The sequence below is a fragment of the Schistocerca cancellata genome, chromosome 1 (assembly GCF_023864275.1).
Source record: "Schistocerca cancellata isolate TAMUIC-IGC-003103 chromosome 1, iqSchCanc2.1, whole genome shotgun sequence".
NCBI classification, from domain to species: Eukaryota; Metazoa; Arthropoda; class Insecta; order Orthoptera; family Acrididae; genus Schistocerca; species Schistocerca cancellata.
In genome coordinates, this window is record NC_064626.1 from 548,511,481 (window position 1) to 548,531,877 (window position 20,397).

The 20,397-nt window shown below is 43.0% G+C and overlaps 1 protein-coding gene across 2 annotated transcripts in view; it reads left to right on the forward strand.

Annotated features, from left to right (window-relative positions):
* Nucleotides 1-20,397, forward strand: part of LOC126180090 (U4/U6 small nuclear ribonucleoprotein Prp31) — a 73,702-nt gene that overhangs the window by 43,428 nt on the left and 9,877 nt on the right. For both annotated transcript variants that reach the window (XM_049924665.1, XM_049924666.1), the window contains exons 4-6: nucleotides 5,428-5,632; nucleotides 7,970-8,139; nucleotides 8,244-8,401. In XM_049924665.1, coding sequence (XP_049780622.1) covers nucleotides 5,428-5,632; nucleotides 7,970-8,139; nucleotides 8,244-8,401 — 533 coding nt within the window. The remainder of the gene's footprint in view (nucleotides 1-5,427; nucleotides 5,633-7,969; nucleotides 8,140-8,243; nucleotides 8,402-20,397) is intronic.

Sequence of the window (20,397 nt, forward strand, 5' to 3'; positions counted from 1 at the left end):
GCTCTTGATATTCATACAAGTGGTTCTCTTATCTCCAAAGGTCTCTTTAATTTTCCTGTAGGCAGTATCTATCTTACCCCTAGTGAGATAAGCCTCTACATCCTTACATTTGTCCTCTAGCCATCCCTGCTTAGCCATTCTGCACTTCCTGTCGATCTCATTTTTGAGACGTTTGTATTCCTTTTTGCCTGCTTCACTTACTGCATTTTTATATTTTCTCCTTTCATCAATTAAATTCAATATTTCTTCTGTTACCCAAGGATTTCTACTAGCCCTAGTCTTTTTACCTACTTGATCCTCTGCTGCCTTCACTACTTCATCCCTCAAAGCTACCCATTCTTCTTCTACTGTATTTCTTTCCCCCATTCCTGTCAATTGTTCCCTTATGCTTTCCCTGAAACTCTGTACAACCTCTGGTTCTTTCAGTTTATCCAGGTCCCATCTCCTTAAATTCCCACCTTTTTGCAGTTTCTTCAGTTTTAATCTACAGGTCATAACCAATAGATTGTGGTCAGAGTCCACATCTGCCCCTGGAAATGTCTTACAATTTAAAACCTGGTTCCTAAATCTCTGTCTTACCATTATATAATCTATCTGATACCTTTTAGTATCTCCAGGGTTCTTCCATGTATACAACCTTCTATCATGATTCTTAAACCAAGTATTAGCTATGATTAAGTTGTGCTCTGTGCAAAATTCTACCAGGCGGCTTCCTCTTTCATTTCTGAGCCCCAATCCATATTCACCTACTACGTTTCCTTCTCTCCCTTTTCCTACACTCGAATTCCAGTCACCCATGACTATTAAATTTTCGTCTCCCTTCACTATCTGAATAATTTCTTTTATTTCATCATACATTTCTTCAATTTCTTTGTCATCTGCAGAGCTAGTTGGCATATAAACTTGTACTACTGTCGTAGGTGTGGGCTTCGTATCTATCTTGGCCACAATAATGCGTTCACTATGCTGTTTGTAGTAGCTTACCCGCATTCCTATTTTCCTATTCATATTAAACCTACTCCTGCATTACCCCTATTTGACTTTGTGTTTATAACCCTGTAGTCGCCTGACCAGAAGTCTTGTTCCTCCTGCCACCGAACTTCACTAATTCCCACTATATCTAACTTCAACCTATCCATTTCCCTTTTTAAATTTTCTAACCTACCTGCCCGATTAAGGGATCTGACATTCCACGCTCCGATCCGTAGAAAGCCAGTTTTCTTTCTCCTGATAACGACATCCTCTTGAGTAGTCCCCGCCCGGAGATCCGAATGGGGGACTATTTTACCTCCGGAATATTTTGCCCAAGAGGACGCCATCATCATTTAATCATACAGTCGAGCTGCATGTCCTCGGGAAAAATTATGGCTGTAGTTTCCCCTTGCTTTCAGCCGTTCGCAGTACCAGCACAGCAATGCCGTTTTGGTTATTGTTACAAGGCCAGATCAGTCAATCATCCAGACTGTTGCCCCTGCAACTACTGAAAAGGCTGCTGCCCCTCTTCAGGAACCACACGTTTGTCTGGCCTCTCAACAGATACCCCTCCGTTGTGGTTGTACCTACGGTACGGCTATCTGTATCGCTGAGGCACGCAAGCCTCCCCACCAACGGCAAGGTCCATGGTTCATGGGGGGGGGGGGGGGGGGGGGGGGGGGGGGGAGGGAATGTTCATGAAAATTAAAAAAAAATTGGGTAACTCTATTTTTAGTCTAGGATATGATGGAGTACTTTTCAAAAGAAAACTCTCACTAGCTGCAAGGAAAACAAATGAAAACTAACATTACAAGAAGTTTTGGAGGAAAATAATTTTTTACTTCAACCTGTGGTAGTAATAGAATCACCAATGTAATTGGACTGGAAAAAAAAAATGAAAATCCTCAAAGTTTACAGATGCTTATGATGAGTCTTTTATTTCGGAAACATAAAAGTATTCTGAGATAATAAATAAAATATTATAAGAGGTGTGAAACTGTGCCGACTGCATAGCCAAAATTATAGTCGCTGGTGAATTTTTGTTCTGTAGGACTGCGAAGAAACATTCCCACGAGAATGTTGTTAAGAAAACTACAAAATTATTTATGGTAACATTTCAGACATCATTATTGTCTCGTATCTCGTACAGAAGCAAGTTACTTCCACGATATCCCATGCGCAGCAGTGCGCAAGTCGTTGTACGCCATCACCAAGAGTTTTGTTCGAACGGCTGACTCTAATATGACCTAGAATATTCCCTACTTCCCAAAAATATTTTACTGGCTGCTAATACATATCCTTCGTCATTGCATCCATCACTTAAAATGCCAATACACTCTGTGCAAAAGCAAATGTATTTATTTTGAAGCCAATATTTTCACTGAAGTTGAGCAAAATATTTGTTCGAAAGGTTTCGTGAAATCCAAGTTTTTTCTAAATTTGCTGTGAGCCTATTATTCTCAGAATGCAATATGTGTTTGGTAAACAAAAACCTTGTTCTTACTACTGCAATGACCCTGTCTTGTGTTACAAATTGCGTCCATTACAGTTTCTGAATTAAAGACCAAGTGGGCGAGAAGACAGTGCATTGAAGTGACTGGCGAGAGTAATCAATTTTATCATGGACATTACCTTGTATTTCTCTAGCTGTTGGATACTATCCCTTGTCATACTAAAGTAATACAATTCTACGTTCTAGCTTTTCGTAAAAATCATCAAATATCATAGATTTCTATGCTCTTCTTGTAGAATCAGAATAGGTGCTGGGACTGTTCTGATGTTACTACACTATTTATATATACAGTCGATACAGAAGCACCACAACGTTTTGTTATTTTATGATCTGCATTACCCTTACTACGCAATAGCCAGTAAATCCTTCTATGAAGAAAGGGGTTAAATTTCGAATGTACAAGTAAACCGAATGCAGTAAGATTATATCCAAATGTAAAGACATTCGATACAGGTTTTTAGGAAAAACTTGTTATTTAATGCAGAATTGACAATCTTATTTTAATTGACAGTTACTGTCTAGTAAACTAATCACCACCACGTGCGATAAACTTATCAGATGTCTATTGTAAGGGAAAAACATTCACAGTATGTCCTCTATAACTGAAATGAATTGACAAACATTTAAAACAAGTCAGCTTTTTACAAAGATGGCACTTATCTAAACTGAAGGTTCTTCAGCTCCGTGTCTTCAGATTCACTGTCGCTTGTTTCAGCCAGGTGAATCATCACAGATTCCGCTATGGTGTCTCTTAAACCCTGGTTCAAGAAATCAGTTTCTTGCAATGCTTCTGTGTGTTTTACACACCTCTCCCAGTCCTGCTAAGTAACATTGTCAAGAGCTTTTTGTGTTAGCTTCTCGACATCAGCTAGTTTGGAAGTAGTATTTCTTTTCGCATTTTCCACTTTACTTGGGCTCATATCAATTAAGTGGGATTATACTGGCAGCCATACGGTGGTAGGTGTACCACTTGGTGTCCAATTTTGTTTGCCAGTTGATATAATTCGTAAGTCTTTTTGCCACCTACGATTTCTTCCTTAGACACGAGTTCAGCCTTCATTTCATTGATTGAAAATGGAACATTCTTTCTCTTTAGCCACTCCATAATATCTGCCTTGTGCCAATTTGAATGTGGCAGATTTTCTATCTGAATGGACTGGTAGCTGGCATTATCCATCACGATAATTAACCCTTCTTCCAGCACAGATAACGGTCAAATAAACAAATTCTTAAAAACTTCTCCATTTCTGAATGGTAATCTGATTGGCAAGAATTTTTCCCACCATGAAAAACAAGTTTGGCATCTGGTATGAAGCTTATGGTTAATGAACCAGCATGGGCGATGATTAATTGACCATCTCTACCAGTAGACACTTTCAAACCGCCATTTCTCTTAGGTCGTGCCATACATACTTATTGGTGTGGTTCTGTAAAACACAGGTTTCATCCAAGAATACTACAGGCCTGGTGTCTTAAGCACCCAAGAAATGCATTGTACGTGAAAACTCCGCCCTCGCTGCTGCTGTGTCTCTATGTTCCATTAAGAATTTCCACCCATCATTACACTTCTTGAATCAGAAACCAAGGGAGTGGAGAAGACGAAGAACAGAGGTCTCTGAGCCCAGGTAATTAAGTTTTTCACGGACGTCAGCCTGTATTTTTTTAGCCATTGGATACTCTCCTCTGTCGTAATATCCAAGTACAGTTCTACGCATGAGCTCTTTGTTAAAATCGTTAAGTCAGTTGATTTCCATTACATTCGTATCCCTTTCTTGGAGAATCGAAATACTCATTCATGTCTGGAGATTCTGCCAGTGACACAGATTTGCTAATACGGCCTACAGTTGACTCGGAGACACCACACGCTTTAGCAGTAAGTTTATGAATTTGTGCAAAATTTAAGTTATTCCTCGCTTCTTCATTGTCGGCTAGATCAGTAAAAAACTTGAGTACATTCGATATGATAGTTTTCGATTATTTACGAATGTCTTTCCGCCCTTTTTGTACACAGACCAGAGCACTACGACAAGTAGGCCGTTGCTCCTGCATTGTTTTTCACCACCAAGCACTTGTCAAAGCACCTTTCTAAAGACTGTAAGACACTGAGACCAAATGTGAACACTCTATATAGCACAGTAACACTGAGCTTTCAGCTGCTCTGACCTACCATGCTGCTAACGGTACCTACATGGCAACAAAGCCGAGAGGCGGGCGAATCAGAGCCTGCAGCCCCTGCTGGCAGCAGGCAGCGGCCGTGACATTGAGACTCTACTTTTGTGCCGGCCACTCTAGTACTAATATTTCACCTAAAAGTAAGTACTGGCCAACAAATTTGTCTCATAATTTTATTGTAATTTCAGCACCAAATTTATGCTATATACACTGTTGTTGCTGTAAACACAACCTCATAATTGTTTTATCCATCTTTATTTATGGTGAACAATGGAGAGTCCAGGGTGAAACGACAATGATATTGTGAAAGGATAGATCGCTACTTGCCATGTAAAGGGAGGTGTTGAGTCACGGACAGGCACAATGAAAAGACTGCAAAACATTTCAGCTTTCAGCCAAAAGGCCTTCTTCCAAAATATAGAACACAACCCATCAACACAAGTAAAACTCCCACCCCCCTGGGTGACATCACTGTGCAACTGTAGGCTGTGCTTTTGTGTGTGTGTGTGTGTGTGTGTGTGTGTGTGTGTTCTGTTTCGGAAGAAGGCCTTTTGGCCAAAAGCTTAAATGTTTAGCAATCTTTTCATTGTGATTTTCTGCGACTTACCCCTCCTCTATTTGATGAATAGCAATCTATCCCTCTTTTCATGTTGAGATACATTAGAGAAGATAAAATATTTCCTCATGTATCTCCCAAATTAAAATACTATGTGTGATTGTGTAATTTTTTTTATGTTTAATCTTTGATATAAAAATTTATAATTTTACAGGTATCATCCATCGTTTTGTTAGAGATAAATATTCAAAGAGATTTCCTGAATTGGAGTCACTTGTTGTTGGCCCTCTTGAATACTGTATGACAGTAAAAGAGCTAGGAAATGACTTGGATAGAGCAAAGAATAATGAAGCTCTTCAACAGATTCTGACACAGGCAACTATAATGGTTGTATCAGTTACTGCATCAACCACTCAGGGGTAAGATAAAAGCTTGTGTGTGTGTGTGTGTGTGTGTGTGTGTGTCTCGCGCGCACACACACTCACACACATAGTATCCATAATTAATTCATTTGAGTTTTAATAACTGATTTTGGTACACAGAGATTTCTTAATAAATGCTTTTTTTTATGTTCTCTTTGTATTTTTAAAAATCTATTCAATTATTTATGTTGCTAATCTCACAGCTATACATTTACTGACATAATTTGTAAACAAAGAAAACAGCAAAAGTTATGGTTACCAAAAAACCAGCTAGATTAAAAAAAAGGGGGAGGTGCATGTGAGACTATTAATGAAAAATTACAGCAAGCCAGTGAAACAAAGAACAATATTTAAAAAAAGGGGGGATTGTGTTTAAGGCAGTAAGAATTAGTTACTACCATATTCACTGGTATATTTGCAAAAATCTATACTTACTGCCATAAGCAGCTTTTCAGCTGATTTCTATCTTCAGCTGGATCAGACGTCAGGTTTAGGACTGTAGGAATGCATACTTAGGAAGGTGGTTACATATGCTGGCTGCATTGAAAGTACAACAAAATCCAGTGAAAAAAGAAAAGAAAAAAAAAACAGTTGGAGTGGCTTTTCACTAGACAATCCACTGCAATATGCAACATTCTCATTATACCTAGGGGTTTTCAGTATACATGTTTTGTGTGTCTGCTCTTAATACAAGGTATCAAATGCCTTTGCAGAACACCAAATAGCTATCATACAACCACTCTGCTCTAAAACTGATTTTCCTCAAGACCTTATGATCAGCTCAAACGTTCCTCCATCCATTATCTTCAGGCACAATGGTGTTTCATTATTAATGCAACACCTACCACCAGCCTGTGTGTAAGAGGAGACTTTCATAATAAAAACTGAAGATGGTCAGCATTTATATCCCTTTGCTCTTTACAACTGAATTGCCTATTCAACAGGTTTGTGAGTAAGAGATAATAGTTGTTTATGATATGTTCATAGATGACCTCTCCCTGATATTCTTGATACCTCTTATGGTTCAAGAGTGTAGCTACGTTCTTGGAATTCCCATGTTTGACATTCTGTGAGAATTACTACCTCATGCTATGTCTAACCAGTATCTGTTCATCCAGTGGATTATTTTGCAACAGTTTTCCAGCTACATACTTCCTTATAAATGAGAAAAGGATACCAAATCGGGCGAATGAGTTGAATATTCCAATTATTAGTTTTTACAGTCCAAGACTTTCCTCCAGTTGGCCCTGACACTCGTTTAGTACTCACCATGTATTAGTTACCTTTTGCAGGATAATAAATAAAAAATGAGAAAGACCAAAACTTGTATTATTCGGTGATCACCTCATTTTTGAATCATAATCATTAACACAGAAATCATAATAAAATTTAAGAAAATAATTAGTATTGTCAAAATGTCAGGGAAAAAATGGCCGTGTTGATAGATTTTCACAGAGACTTATCCACTTTCTGTGGAAAGTCAGTGTTCAGTGGAACACAGTTTGGGAAGTTGCCTGAAAATACAGCGATTTACCCGCATCTGATCCACAATAAGCATTTGATGCACATAATCAGTTGAATTCCATTTAACAAATCTAAACATTGGTAAGAGATTTGTTTTCATCTTTGCTTTTTGTCAGCATTCAACAAATGAGACACCTGTCTTGCACAAAGCTTTCTCATAGTTAATTCCTCGAGTAAAACTATTCCATACTATTTCTTGTAAGTGTGCCTCTCGTGTCAGCAGTTTTGTTTAACTTCAATCACAAGGTGTCCGACACCTTAATGTGAACGTTCTCAGTCCTTTCATCTGAGGTTGCAGTTTTTTGATGTTCTTTGTTTCAGGAGAAATATTACTATTTTTGAACATGGCTGTCAAGTCTTAACTGTTAAAATTGAAGGGGCAGACATTTTATGTGCTTTCACCAACTTTGGATGAATTTCCATTGATGATAAAAGACCGAAACAAAGAATTTTGTGGTGTCATAATATTCCAGAATATCCACATGAACAAAACACACACAATAGAAATAGTTTAGAAATATGTAGAAACTACTTTGCTGGCCACACTTACACTCTATACTTGTGCATCATACATGTACATTAAAGCTTATGTTTCTATTTTATGTAGTTAATATTATTCTGCTATTGCCAGTACATCTTTGTTTAAATGATTTGTTACTTTAATTTATAGGAAACTTCAGTAATAAACAGTCATTTAGTTTACAGACTTGTAAGAAACAGTCCACACTACTGTGTTCTGTTTTAATTTTGAATTTGTAGAAAGACACATAATGTTCTGTTAATGAATAAATGTATGGTCTTTTTCTTTAGGCAGTTATTAAGTGAGCAGGAGAAGGAAGATATTGTAGAAGCATGTGACATGGCAATTGATCTTAATAATTTTAAGCAGCGTATATATGAATATGTTGAGAGCAGAATGGCATTTATAGCACCAAATTTATCAATCATTGTTGGAGCCTCCACTGCAGCAAAGATAATGGGTAACTATAAGAAGCAGTTAAAAAGCTGCATTGTTGTGCAGTAGTTTAATGTGAGCTAAGTAATTAATTGATCCACTGTCATACCTCTGTTTTATTCCTTTCAGGTGTTGCCGGTGGACTAACAAAGTTGTCAAAAATGCCAGCATCTAGTATCTTGGTCCTCGGTTCTCAGAAAAAAACTCTTTCTGGGTTTTCTCAGGTTACAATGTTGCCACATACAGGATTCATCTACTATTCTGATATAGTTCAGGATACACCACCGGTAAATGAATAGTTAACTTGGATTACATAATGAATTTTATATTTGAGACTTACAATCAATGCCATGAAGCCGTTTGAATTTTATTATGTTCTTTCTTCTTTCTTTTCCCCTTTTCCTTACTCTTTCTGCATTCTTTCTTTTCTCCCTTTCCATACTCTTCCTGCATTTATATGCTTTATCTGGCTCCAATCTCTGTCTGTGTGATTTGCTCGTTTTCTACTGTGGTCTCGGTATCCGAAACCTGATACAAATTAGTCAGTGATTCAGCATATTCAGTTTTGAATTGGGCTTATGTGAAATCATCATATTGTTTTCTCATCAGGAGTAGTTGTGGACATATTACTGCAGTTCCAATAAAAAGTGTCTGGTTTCTCCAAATCTATCGTAACATATTTAGCTTTGCCAAATCTTTGAATATACAAATAAGAGATTCAGAGGATATTCCATGTAGTACCAGTGCGAAAGATAATTTCAAACATAAATCACACTTCATATTTTACTGCACAAAAATGGGTTTAAATACCAGATAAGTTCCTTCTAAACGTGAATTGTTCCAGACGTGATATTTTATTTTTATGTATTGCCATTTCTCATTATGAAAGCCCCTCAGGGGGCTCAGCATTTAGTTGCTGGGTACTGGCTTGGCGACCCTGGGGTCGGGACTGGGAAGCACCACCAGTCCTCAATACCGTAAGCTCTGAGTGCATTTCAACGACCACCATAAGGCGCGACAGTGGAACGTTTTACGGTACAGAGCCCGGGGATCTTGGCTTAACTGCCTGGGTCGCGAGGACGGTATAAACCTCTATAAAAAAAAAAACCTCAATCTCAAGGTGTGCTGCACGCTGAGGAGACGCATGGCTGTTGAGGTAGAACAGTTGCTAGCGGGCGACCTCTGAGGAACCTGCCCCCCCCCCCCCCTCCCCCGGTTGTATTAGGCTTACCCAGGCAAGCGGGGCTCTGTCTGGGTGGACATTCCTTCCCTAGCTGCTCGTGGGACCACCATGAAACGAAATACGAATAGTGCGGCTGCAGGGAGCTATCTGTAAGGCACATTTTTGGGCATCCAACCATGGTTTTCAGTTCTCAGCCTCCAAGACCCGAGTGATGCATTTCTGTCGTCGTCGCATGGTCCACCTCCATCCAGAGCTCTACCTTGCCAATGAACTCCTTTGTATTGAGGAGACGCATCGCTTCCTTGGCATGCTGTTTGATGCTCAGCTCACTTGGACACCTCATCTTCGCGAGCTTAAACAACGGTGCTCGCGGCACCTCCACATCCTTCGCTGCCTCAGCCACACTGTTTGGAGGGCTGCACAAACAACCCTCCTACAGCTCTATAAGGCCTTAGTCCAGTCCCGTCTCGACTATGGGAGTGTGGTGTACGACTCAACAGCACCTTCAACGTTGCAGATCCTCAACCCGATTCTCCATTGTTGCGTCAAGACTGGTGACAGGTGCCTTCCGCACTAGTCCAGTGACTAGCCTTCTTTTAGAAGCTGGAATCCCTCCCTTACGATTCCGCCGATAACAGTTGCTTGCGTCATACATCGCCCGCGTCCATGCCTCGCCCGACCACCCAAACCGCAGGCTCCTTTTTCCATCTTCTGCACTCCCCTCCCCACGACGGGGGCCTAGGTCGGATCTCCCGATCGCAGTCCACGTTCGTTTCCTTCTCTCGTCAATCGAGTCCTTTCCCCTTCCTCCATCCTTCTGGCCCTCTTCTTCTACCCTTCCTTGGTCTCTCCCTCGCTTGCGGCTTTGCTTGGATTTGTTCTGCGACTCCAAGTCCTCCGTTCCACCTGCCAGTCTTCATCAACAATTCCTGGCTCTTCTTGCGTCATTTCACGATGCAGATGTAGTCTATACCGATGGTTCTGTGGTCGATGGACGCACTGGGTTTGCTTTCATCCACAGCGACTACATTGAGCAGCATTCCCCGCCTTGTGGGAGCAGTGTTTTCACTGCAGAGCTGGTCGCTCTTTATCGTGCACTCGCTCAGCTTTCTTCCTGCCCTGGGGAGTCATTTGTCACATGCAGTGACTCCCTGAGTGGATTTCAAGCACTCAACCAGTGTTTTTCTCGGGACCCTTTGGTGCGCGGTATTCAAGATGCTATTTTTGCTCTCGCCGAGTGTGGTCGTTCAGCGACGTTTGTGTGGACCCTGGGCCACATCGGCATTCCAGGAAACAAACGTGTCGATCGGTTGGCCAAGCAGGCCACCACTTCGCCATCCCTGGAGCTTGGTGTCGTGGAAAGAGACCTCCGGTCAGCCCTACATCTCAAGGTCCGTGATGTGTGGAGCTCTGAATGGTCTGTCTTGAACACGCCAAATAAGCTTTGCATGGTCAAGTCGTCCACAGCCGTATAGAACTCATCCTTGAGGGGCACCCGTAGGCACTCAGTTGTTCTCTGCCGTCTCCAAATTGGACATATGCGGTTGACCCACAGCTATCTCCTTCGTCGTGAGAACCCGCCCAAGTGTCGCTGTGATGCAGGGCTGACCGTGGTCCATCTTCTGGTGGACTGCCCCCTTTTAGCCCCCTTGCGGGAGTCCTTTAATTCATCAGCTGCACTTCCTTTAATTCTAGGTGGTGATGACTCTATAGCTGACTCAGTTTTACGTTTTATCCGTGCAGCTGGGTCTTATCACTCGCTCTAGTGCAGGTGCTCTCGCATGATTTCTCAGGCTACACCCACTCCAGTGACTTTTAATTGTGACGTGGATACAAAAATAGTGTCTTTTATGGTAACAAGTTGTGTTGGTACCTCTATCAATGCTTTCCAGCTGGAGGTTCTTCATCTGTAGTTGAGAGGTTGAACTTTTACCTGATTCATCAACCACTGTAGTCTGTTTTACTCTGGTCAACTATTTGCTCTGCTCCTTTTAAGTGTCCTCTATTTTGTGTTACTGCGGTGTTCATTTTAGCTCTGTACCCCTTGGTGTTCCCTCCCTCTGGGTGCAGAGGTTACGCTTTTACTGTATAGGCCTTTTACAAGTATGTCTGTTTGGAACTGGGGACTGATGACCTCGATGTTTAGCCCCCATCAAATCCCAAAACCAACCTACCATTATGAAAGAAAGGGATACACATCATGTATGTACGTACATAAATTATGCATTTATATTTACTTACAGCAAAGCGCTTCTCTCTTGTTGATGTTGTTGTATTAGCATTTTATTTAATTATGGCAAACTGAATGTCATACAGGGTTGGGAAGTGAAATGGCAAATTCTGAAATACGCTAGACTCCACAAATCTTGCAATTTCAAACAATGGAAAATCCCGGAACGAATGGAATGATATTATGAAAGGAAAGTTGCTACTTACCATATAGCAGAAATGCTGAGTCGCAGATAGGCACAACAAAAACACTGTCACACACAAAGCTTTCGACCAGTAAGGCCTTCAGCAAAAATACACACACACACACACACACACACACACACACACACACACACACACACACACACACACGAGACTACAGTCTCAGACAACTAAATCTGAGACTGCAGCCATGTGTGTGAGTTGCGCGAGTGTGTGTGTGTGTGTGTGTGTGTGTGTGTGTGTGTGTGTGTGTCATATTAGTCTAAATGCCAGGTTATTGAGAGTGTATGAAATTTAGTTTAAGCACATAGGGACTATACTTTATTAAATCAAACAACTACGAGGTGCATTCAATAATTGACACAACATATTTTCTTTCTCGGCCAATATTGTTCAAAATATCTGGAATTTGTTGTGTGTCATAGTGCAATATTTTGCTTCAGCCCCTATAGTTTCATGGGGTTCTGATAGGTGGTGACAGTACACTTCACCTTCAAAATGGTGTCTGTAATGGAGGTATGTTGTAAGCAGAGAGCTGTCATCGAGTTCTTTCAGTAGAAATCCAGAGCATCGTGGATATTCATCAGCACTTGCAGAATGTCTAAAGAGACCTGACCGTGAGCCAAAACATGAGTCATTGGGTGAAGCCTCTTTCATTGTCGCAACACAGCCGGGAAAACCTATCAGATCTCCCGCATGTCAGTAGGGCACACACAGCTGTGGGTAATGCAGTGTTGGCATTTACAGACACTGGTATTCAAGGTGATCGATGGATCCCAACCGAACACCTTGTTGCACAACTGGACACCTCTGTTGGTAGTACTGACACACTTGTCCACCAGTTGGGGTACTCAAAGATGTTTAGCTGCAGAGTTTCTTGCCACCTAATGCAGGACTATAAAAAACAATGAAGGACCATCTTTGTGGAATAGGTTGCATGTTAGGAGGCTGACTGTGACTATTTTCTGTTGAATGTTGTCATGTGTGATGAAACATAGGTTCATCACTTGGAACTGGAAACAAAACTGCAGTCCGTGGAGTGGCGCCACACCATTTCTCCAGGGAAGAAAAAGGTCAAAGCCGCACCCTCAGCCAGTAGAATACGGTCTTCTGGGATGCTGAAGGGGTTATTCTTTTTGATGTCCTCCCTTATAGTGCAACGATCAACATGGAAGTGTATTGTGCTACCTTCAGGAAATTGAAGAAACGACTTCACCTTGTTCATCGTCTCAAAAATGCAAGTGAACTTTTCACTCTCCATGACAACGCAAGGCCTCGCACATCTGTGCACCCGAGAGGAGCTCACAAAACTGTATTGGATTGTTCATCCTCTTCTACTCTGCAGGTCGGATCTCACACCCTCTGTCTTCCACCTTCTTGGCCCAATGAAGGATGCATTCTACATGTAGCAGTACAAGGATGATAGGGAGGTTATTGATGCAGCAGGATGTTGGTTCTAATATCAACACACCCTTCCAGTATGGTGGCATAAGGCCATCACATTGAACGGAGATAAATTGGAAAAATAGGGCTAAAAGAGTGGTGTATAATCGGTGTATTGGAATCCTGAATGTAACCAACCAAAACATCCGGAATTTTTAGTTGTTGCAATGGTGGCATGCTTTATCACTCACCTGCTTTGCTGGCGTTACATCAGTACATCAGCTCTGCAACAATGGATGGGCACATTTTTTCCATCTCTTCAGTATGGTAGCATTCTCTATTTTATCCCATGCTTCTGCTCTTTGGAATAAATCACGTAAGTTGAGTGCATTCCACACCTTCAACATAACCTTGGTAGAGTTCTTTTCACATTAGTTAAACGAACTGTACATTGACAATTTCATTTAATTGTTTACAAAATTACCTGGCTGAATCATGGCTATGACATTGTGTGCAAGAATGAATGCTTGTATAACATTGGTCTTTAGAGCCACATCAGAAGGATGGTGGGGGAGAATTTCTCCGCTCAGGGACTGGGTGTTGTGTTGTCCTAATCATCATCATTTCATTCCCATTGACGCGCAAGTCGCCAAAGTGGCTTCAAATCGAAAGACTTGCACCAGGTGAGTGGTCTACCCGACGGGAGGCCCTCGTCACACGACATTTTTTTTATTGTCAGTTATTAATATAGCTTTCAGTAGAAGTTTTTTATTGTTTGCCTCTTTTCTTACAGCTGGTAGAAATGTTTTGTGGAACCACCAAGAGACTATTTCTCTGTCCATCCACACTTTCTTCTGAGCACAGTGTTGCACTGGTAATACGAGGGCTGTTCTAAAAAGTAAGGTGACTTCTCAAATTGCAGGGCTACATACATTTGATTATACATCTTTTCTTTTTTGTTATGTTAGTGCACATGTCTCGAACATATGTTCACAGCTTCAAGTGTTCAGCATACTTCGTTTGTTTTGACAGATAGAAAGGTTAGACGTGTTTTAGTGTGTTTGGCAATTTTCGGTTATTATAAAAAATGGAGCAAAGAATTTGCATCAAATTTTGAGTGAAAAATGGAACCAAATGCTCTAAAACATTTGAAATGTTGACAGTGGCATATGGTGAGTCTGCTCTAAGTACAAAAAAAAATGTTTATCACTGGTACAACCTTTTCCAAGATGGCCGAGAAAATGCCAATGGTGGACCTCGCTCTGGATGCCCCAGCACATCAACAACAGATCACGTCAAAGCTGTGAGGAAATTGTTTCTGAAAATTGTGGAATTACCATAAGGGAAGTTGCTGAGGATGTCGGCATATCAGTTGGCTTGTGTCATGCAATTTTTTCGGATGTTTTGGTCACGATACATGTGTCAGCGAAGTTTGTTCCATACCTTTTCAATTTTGATCAGAAGAACCGTCACATGACCATCGCTCAGGCACTCTTGCGTGGTTTCAGTGATCCGGATTTGCTCAAAAGGGTCATAACTGGTGAGGTAACACGGGTTTACAGCAGTGATGTCGAAACCAAAGCCCAGTTGTCCCAATGCAAGCATCCTGGAGAGCCAAGACCGAAAAAAGTGTGCCAAGTTTGATCAAATGTCAAAGTTTTGCTTACTGTTTTTTTCGATTACCGTGGCATAATGCATCGTGAATTTTTGCCTCGAGGTCGTACGGTCAATAAGGAGTATTCTTGACATTATGTGCCATTTACAAGAAGCAATACACAAAAAAGTCTGGAATTGTGGAAAACAATTCATGGCTTTTGCATCACGACAATGCACCTGCTCGTTCATCGTTGCTTGTAAGAGATTGTTTGGCCAAAAACATGACAATCATGCCTGAGCCGCCATATCCACCGGATTTGCTTCCCCTGTGACTTTTTCCTGTTCCCAAAACTCTTAGGCCTATGAAAGAACGAAGATGTTCAATGATTGAGGAAATAAGAACTACATCACTGGAAGTATTAAAGGCTGTACCAAAAGTGCTTATGAGAAGTGTTTCGAGGATTGGAAGAAGTGTTGGCACAAGTGTGTTGTATCTGAGGGGAATTACTTTGAATGGGACAACATTAATATTGATGAATAAATAAATATATTTTCATAAAAGTATAAAGTCACCTTCTTTTTTGATCACATCTCATATATTTGTGTTGCTCTGTTGTAAACACTGTGGATTTTGAGATTTCTGTGTCACTATAAGTGGTGGATTATGAGTGCCATTTGCGGTACAACACACCATTACTGTTAACTTTCTGTTTCTGTTGTTTAAACCCATGAGCTTCCTTCTTATCCTTCACATCTAGTGTTTTGGAGGAAGCTTCTTGGAAAAGAAGCCAGTTTCATCAGCATTGTACAAGGCATCGTGTTAAATCTTCTGCCTCTATCTTCCATCTCACCTTTGCCAACTCTTTTGCATCTTTTTCATTAGCTGAGCGACGTTTCCTGGTGAATGTCATCTGCTGCAACACCACGTCGTGTTTTCAAGTTTGATAGCCACATCTCACTTGCTGCAAACAAGTTACTAACAAGTTATTTGTTAAATACATCTGATTTTTTCTGTATTATTGAGCCACTGACAGGAATTCCTTTGCTGTGTTGTATGAATCATCTGTAAACAGCTACGTCCAGTTCTTCACACTCATTCATTTGTTTTAACTCTGTTTTTCCCAACTTGCTCTCCATTTGTGTTGCATGGTGTAGAATGACATCTTTCTTTTGGATGTCATACATCATTGTTTGTCAAACATTGTACTCAGCAGCAGTGGCTTTCTGCTAAGAACCTCAGTTTAGTTTATCTAAAATTCTGTTGTTGTGACTCGCCGATCATTCAAAGCGCCGCCGCGCAATTACACGCGTCCTCTACGTACGGCGCTATCTGCCAGCCATGCAGCAGCTGCGCCACCTAAGCGGCCAGCCGAGCAGCGGCCGCTAGACTGGGACTCAGTGCTTATTCAAGTGCTAACGTGTACACATGTCTTGCTTGTCAACTTACTCTGTGACTTATATGTGTTGTGTCGTTCTGAAATATATGTGTTAAACTTGACGTTATAACAATTGGCAACGAGGTAGTGGATTTTTCCTTTTCACCGTTGACCCACAGGGTTCCATGGCTACTGTAGAGCAACTATTGCAAAATCTCCTTGAACAGCAAACGCTTCTAACAGCGGCGATTCGAGATTTTGTCACGGCATCAAATGCGGGGCGTTTCTTGTCGTTGGCTATACCCCCTTTTCCTCCTTACGACGAGACGGCGGAAGACTGGTCTGATTATGAAAAACGTCTTCGACAGCACTTCTTGGCATTTCATGTCAGGGACGAACAACCATGTAAGTCTCTGTTCCTTTCCTGGATTTCATCTCAAATGTATCGATTGTTGTCGCAATTGGCTCCTTTGAAGGATCCTGCGTCTTTGTCCTCTGCTGAAATGTGCTCACTTCTGTCTGTCTATTTTCAAAAGCAAACGCATGTGGTAGCCTCTCGTGTTGCCTTTTATCATTGTCAAAAACAGCCACATCAATCCTATCGCGCTTGGGCTGCTGAACTTCACGGCCTCAGTCGAAAGTGTCAATTTGTTACTGACGTTCACAAAGAATCCTATGCCGATTCCATGGTACGGGATGCTATTATCCGGTCGGCGCCCGACAAAGAAGTTCGGCAATGTGCCCTTCAGTTGGCGAATCTGACTCTAGATGAAGTTCTCTCCATTGTGCAGTCTTTTGAAATTTCTCGCGCCGCTGGGGCGCAAATAGAGGCATGGGCTGATGTCGGGGAAATACAACCTCTGTGCGCTGTTGACGACGCGTGCGGCACGTCCCCGCCGGCCGATGTGGCCGCAGTGCGCTCCCACGCGGAGCCTCGGCCTAGCTGTAAACAACCCGCTAAGAAACTGCAGCAAAACCCCCAGCAACTTCCTTCATGTCCGCGGTGTTTTACGAATCATTCACGAGAGGATTGTCCCCAACGTTGGGCTGTGTGTCACAATTGCAAAAAGAAAGGTGATGTGTCTTCCGTTCGCAAGTCCGACCGCATACATGATGTTCATGAACATGACGCTGATTCTGATTCTGTGTTGTCTGTAAATTGCACTTCTTCCCTTTCAGGGAAGTTATTCCTCACTGTCCAAATCCTTGGTCGAGATGTTCGCATGCAAGTGGATACCGGTTCTGCTGCCACTATAATTAATTCTCAGACGTATCTTCAGCTGGGTTCTCCACTCCTGTCACCTGTCACACGGCAATTACGGACGTACAATAAACAGAAGATTTCTCTCTTGGGACAGTTTAATGCTGAGGTATCTTACAAATCCGTCGTTCGCACTGTTCCCATATTTATGGTCGACCAGAGCAATGCAGAAAATCTTTTTGGTTTCGATGTCTTTCGCGTTTTTGGGTTTTCCATAGATCACTCTGTCAATATTGTCTCTGATGCTATTCCTTATGCTCAACTGGATTCCTTGTCGACGACATTTTCGTCCCTTTTTTCTCCTGGGTTAGGCCGTGCAAACGACTTTGAAGCTCATATCACGCTCAAAGCCACTGCTCGGCCTAAGTTTTTTCGGGCTCGGCCCATTCCGGTGGCCCTTCGTGATTGGGTAAAACGGGAGTTGGATCGTCTCACTACTTCAGGGGTCTTGCTTCCTGTCACTTCCAGTGAGTGGTCCTCTCCTGTCGTCGTCGTTTCTAAGCCAAATGGTGATATTTGTCTCTGTGGCGATTTCAAAGCCACTGTAAATGCTCAATGCCTCATCGACACTTACCCTATGCCCCGTCCTGAAGAACTGTTCTCTAAACTTGCTGGAGGCCAGTATTTTTCTAAAATGGACCTGTCAGAAGCTTATCGTCAACTTCCTCTCGACGCTGCTTCCCGGCAGTTTCTGGTCCTTAACACGCCTTTCGGCCTCTATCAATACCATCGCTTGCCATTCGGGGTTTCTAAGGCCCCTGCTCTCTTTCAGCGATTCTTGGAACAATTATTGCTCCCTGTCCCTGGGTGTATCAATTACATGGACGACATTGTTGTCACTGGCTCCACCACTGAAGAACACCTTCAAAATCTCCGCACACTTTTTCATGTCTCACAGACTACCGGTCTTAAGTGTAATCTTCAGAAATCACAATTTTTTCAGGCATCTGTCACGTACTTGGGGTTTCAACTCTCTCGGGATGGTATTCGTCCGCTTCAGCAAACTGTCGCTGCAATCGATGCCCTTCCTCGCCCTACATCTGTTAAGGAACTGCAGGCCTTCTTGGGGAAAATAGCATACTATCACAAGTTTTTACCATCTGCAGCTTTGGTGGCTCAGCCATTGCATCGCCTGTTGCATAAAAACGTGCCTTTTCACTGGTCCGCGTCATGCGAAACAGCTTTCCAGAAATTGAAGACTATGCTGAAACAGGCCCCGTGCCTGGCTACTTATCGACCTGGCCAACATCTTGTTCTTGCCACGGACGCCTCTCAATACGGGGTCGGTGCAGTCCTTGCACACCGTTTTTCTGACGGTTCGGAACAACCCATTGCTTATGCCTCCAAAACGCTCACGGATGCCCAACAAAAGTATTCTCAAATTGAGAAAGAAGCTTTGGCCATCATTTATGCTCTTCATAAGTTTGGTGTTTTTCTCTATGGATCCAAATTTCATCTTGTTACGGATCACAAACCACTTGTTTCCTTGTTTCATCCATAAACGTCACTTCCCGACAAGGCTGCACACCGCCTCCAGCGTTGGGCTCTTTACTTGTCTCGTTTCAATTATGAGATTCATTTCCGGCCAACGGCTCAACATGCAAATGCTGACGCTCTGTCTCGCCTTCCCATGGGTCCTGATCTGGCATTCAATAGGGACGAACTTTTGTGTTTCCACCTGGATGTTGCCGAGAAGCGGGTTGTGGACGGGTTCCCCATCACTGGGGACAGGCTGGCGGCTGCTACGGGTTCTGACCCTACCCTCTCCCGGGTTTTACACTGTATTCAGAAGGGTTGGCCAGATCGCCCGTCCGCTAAGACTTCTGATCCGTTGCGGAACTACTACGCTTTGCGCTACCGCCTCACGGCTAGGGATGGTGTTATCCTCCTCTCCACTGACAATGCTTCACCGCGTGTTGTGGTACCTGCGTCTTTGCGTGCGTTGGTCTTGCGCCTCCTTCACCAAGGGCACTGGGGTGTGTCTCGCACAAAATCTCTGGCGCGCCGTCATGTGTACTGGCCTGGCATCGACTCTGAAATAGCACACATGGTCGCTGCCTGCGGCCCTTGTGCGTCACAGGCCGCTGCCCCTAAGTCATCTTTGTCACCGTGGCCTTCGCCTGAGAAGCCCTGGGAGCGCATTCATGCTGACTTTGCGGGACCCTTTTTAGGTACTTATTGGCTCCTCATAATTGATGCCTACTCTAACTTTCCTTTCATTGTCCGTTGCACGTCGCCTACCACCGCGGCAACCACCAGTGCTCTCACTCGCATTTTTTCTTTGGAAGGCCTCTCCTCTACTCTTGTTACTGATAATGGTCCGCAATTGGCCTCTTCCGAATTTGCGTATTTTTGTGCTTGTCACGGTGTTATGCATGTCACGGCCCCGCTGTTCCATCCACAATCCAATGGTGAGGCTGAACGACTGGTCCGCACATTTAAGGCTCAGATGCGGAAACCTCTGACTTCTTCTGCTGCTGCTGATGCACTTCTCCAGTTTCTGGCGTCTTACCGTTTCACCCCCATGGGCGACCACAGCCCGGTTGAGCTCTTACATGGCCGACAGCCCCGCACGCTACTTCATCTTCTGCGGCCTTCCACTTCACGGCCGCGGGTGCCTTCACTTCGCCGGTTCACCGCCGACAACCTCGTCTGGGTACGGGGATATGGCAGGCGGCCAAAATTGAGCCCGGGCCGCATCTTAAGACACAGTGGCAGACGCATGTATGAAATCCAGACGGACAAGGGTGTTGCAGTGCGTCATTCGGACCAGCTTCGGCCTCGTGTGCCAGCAACGCCTGTTCCGAATGCCGCTACACCACCTTTGGCTCTACCTGACGCTCAGGATCTTGGCATCTCTCAATACTCACAACGCAGCCCTCTCACTGTCATCGCGATGCCAGCACAAGAACGGACGCCACCACGAGACGTGCCCATGCAGGAATCGGATGACCATCCTCTGTCAGAGCAAATCTACTCGCCTCCTCCTCCAACGGACGCCGACACATCGCCCATGTCTCCTGTCATATCAACTGGACTTGCCGCAACGGG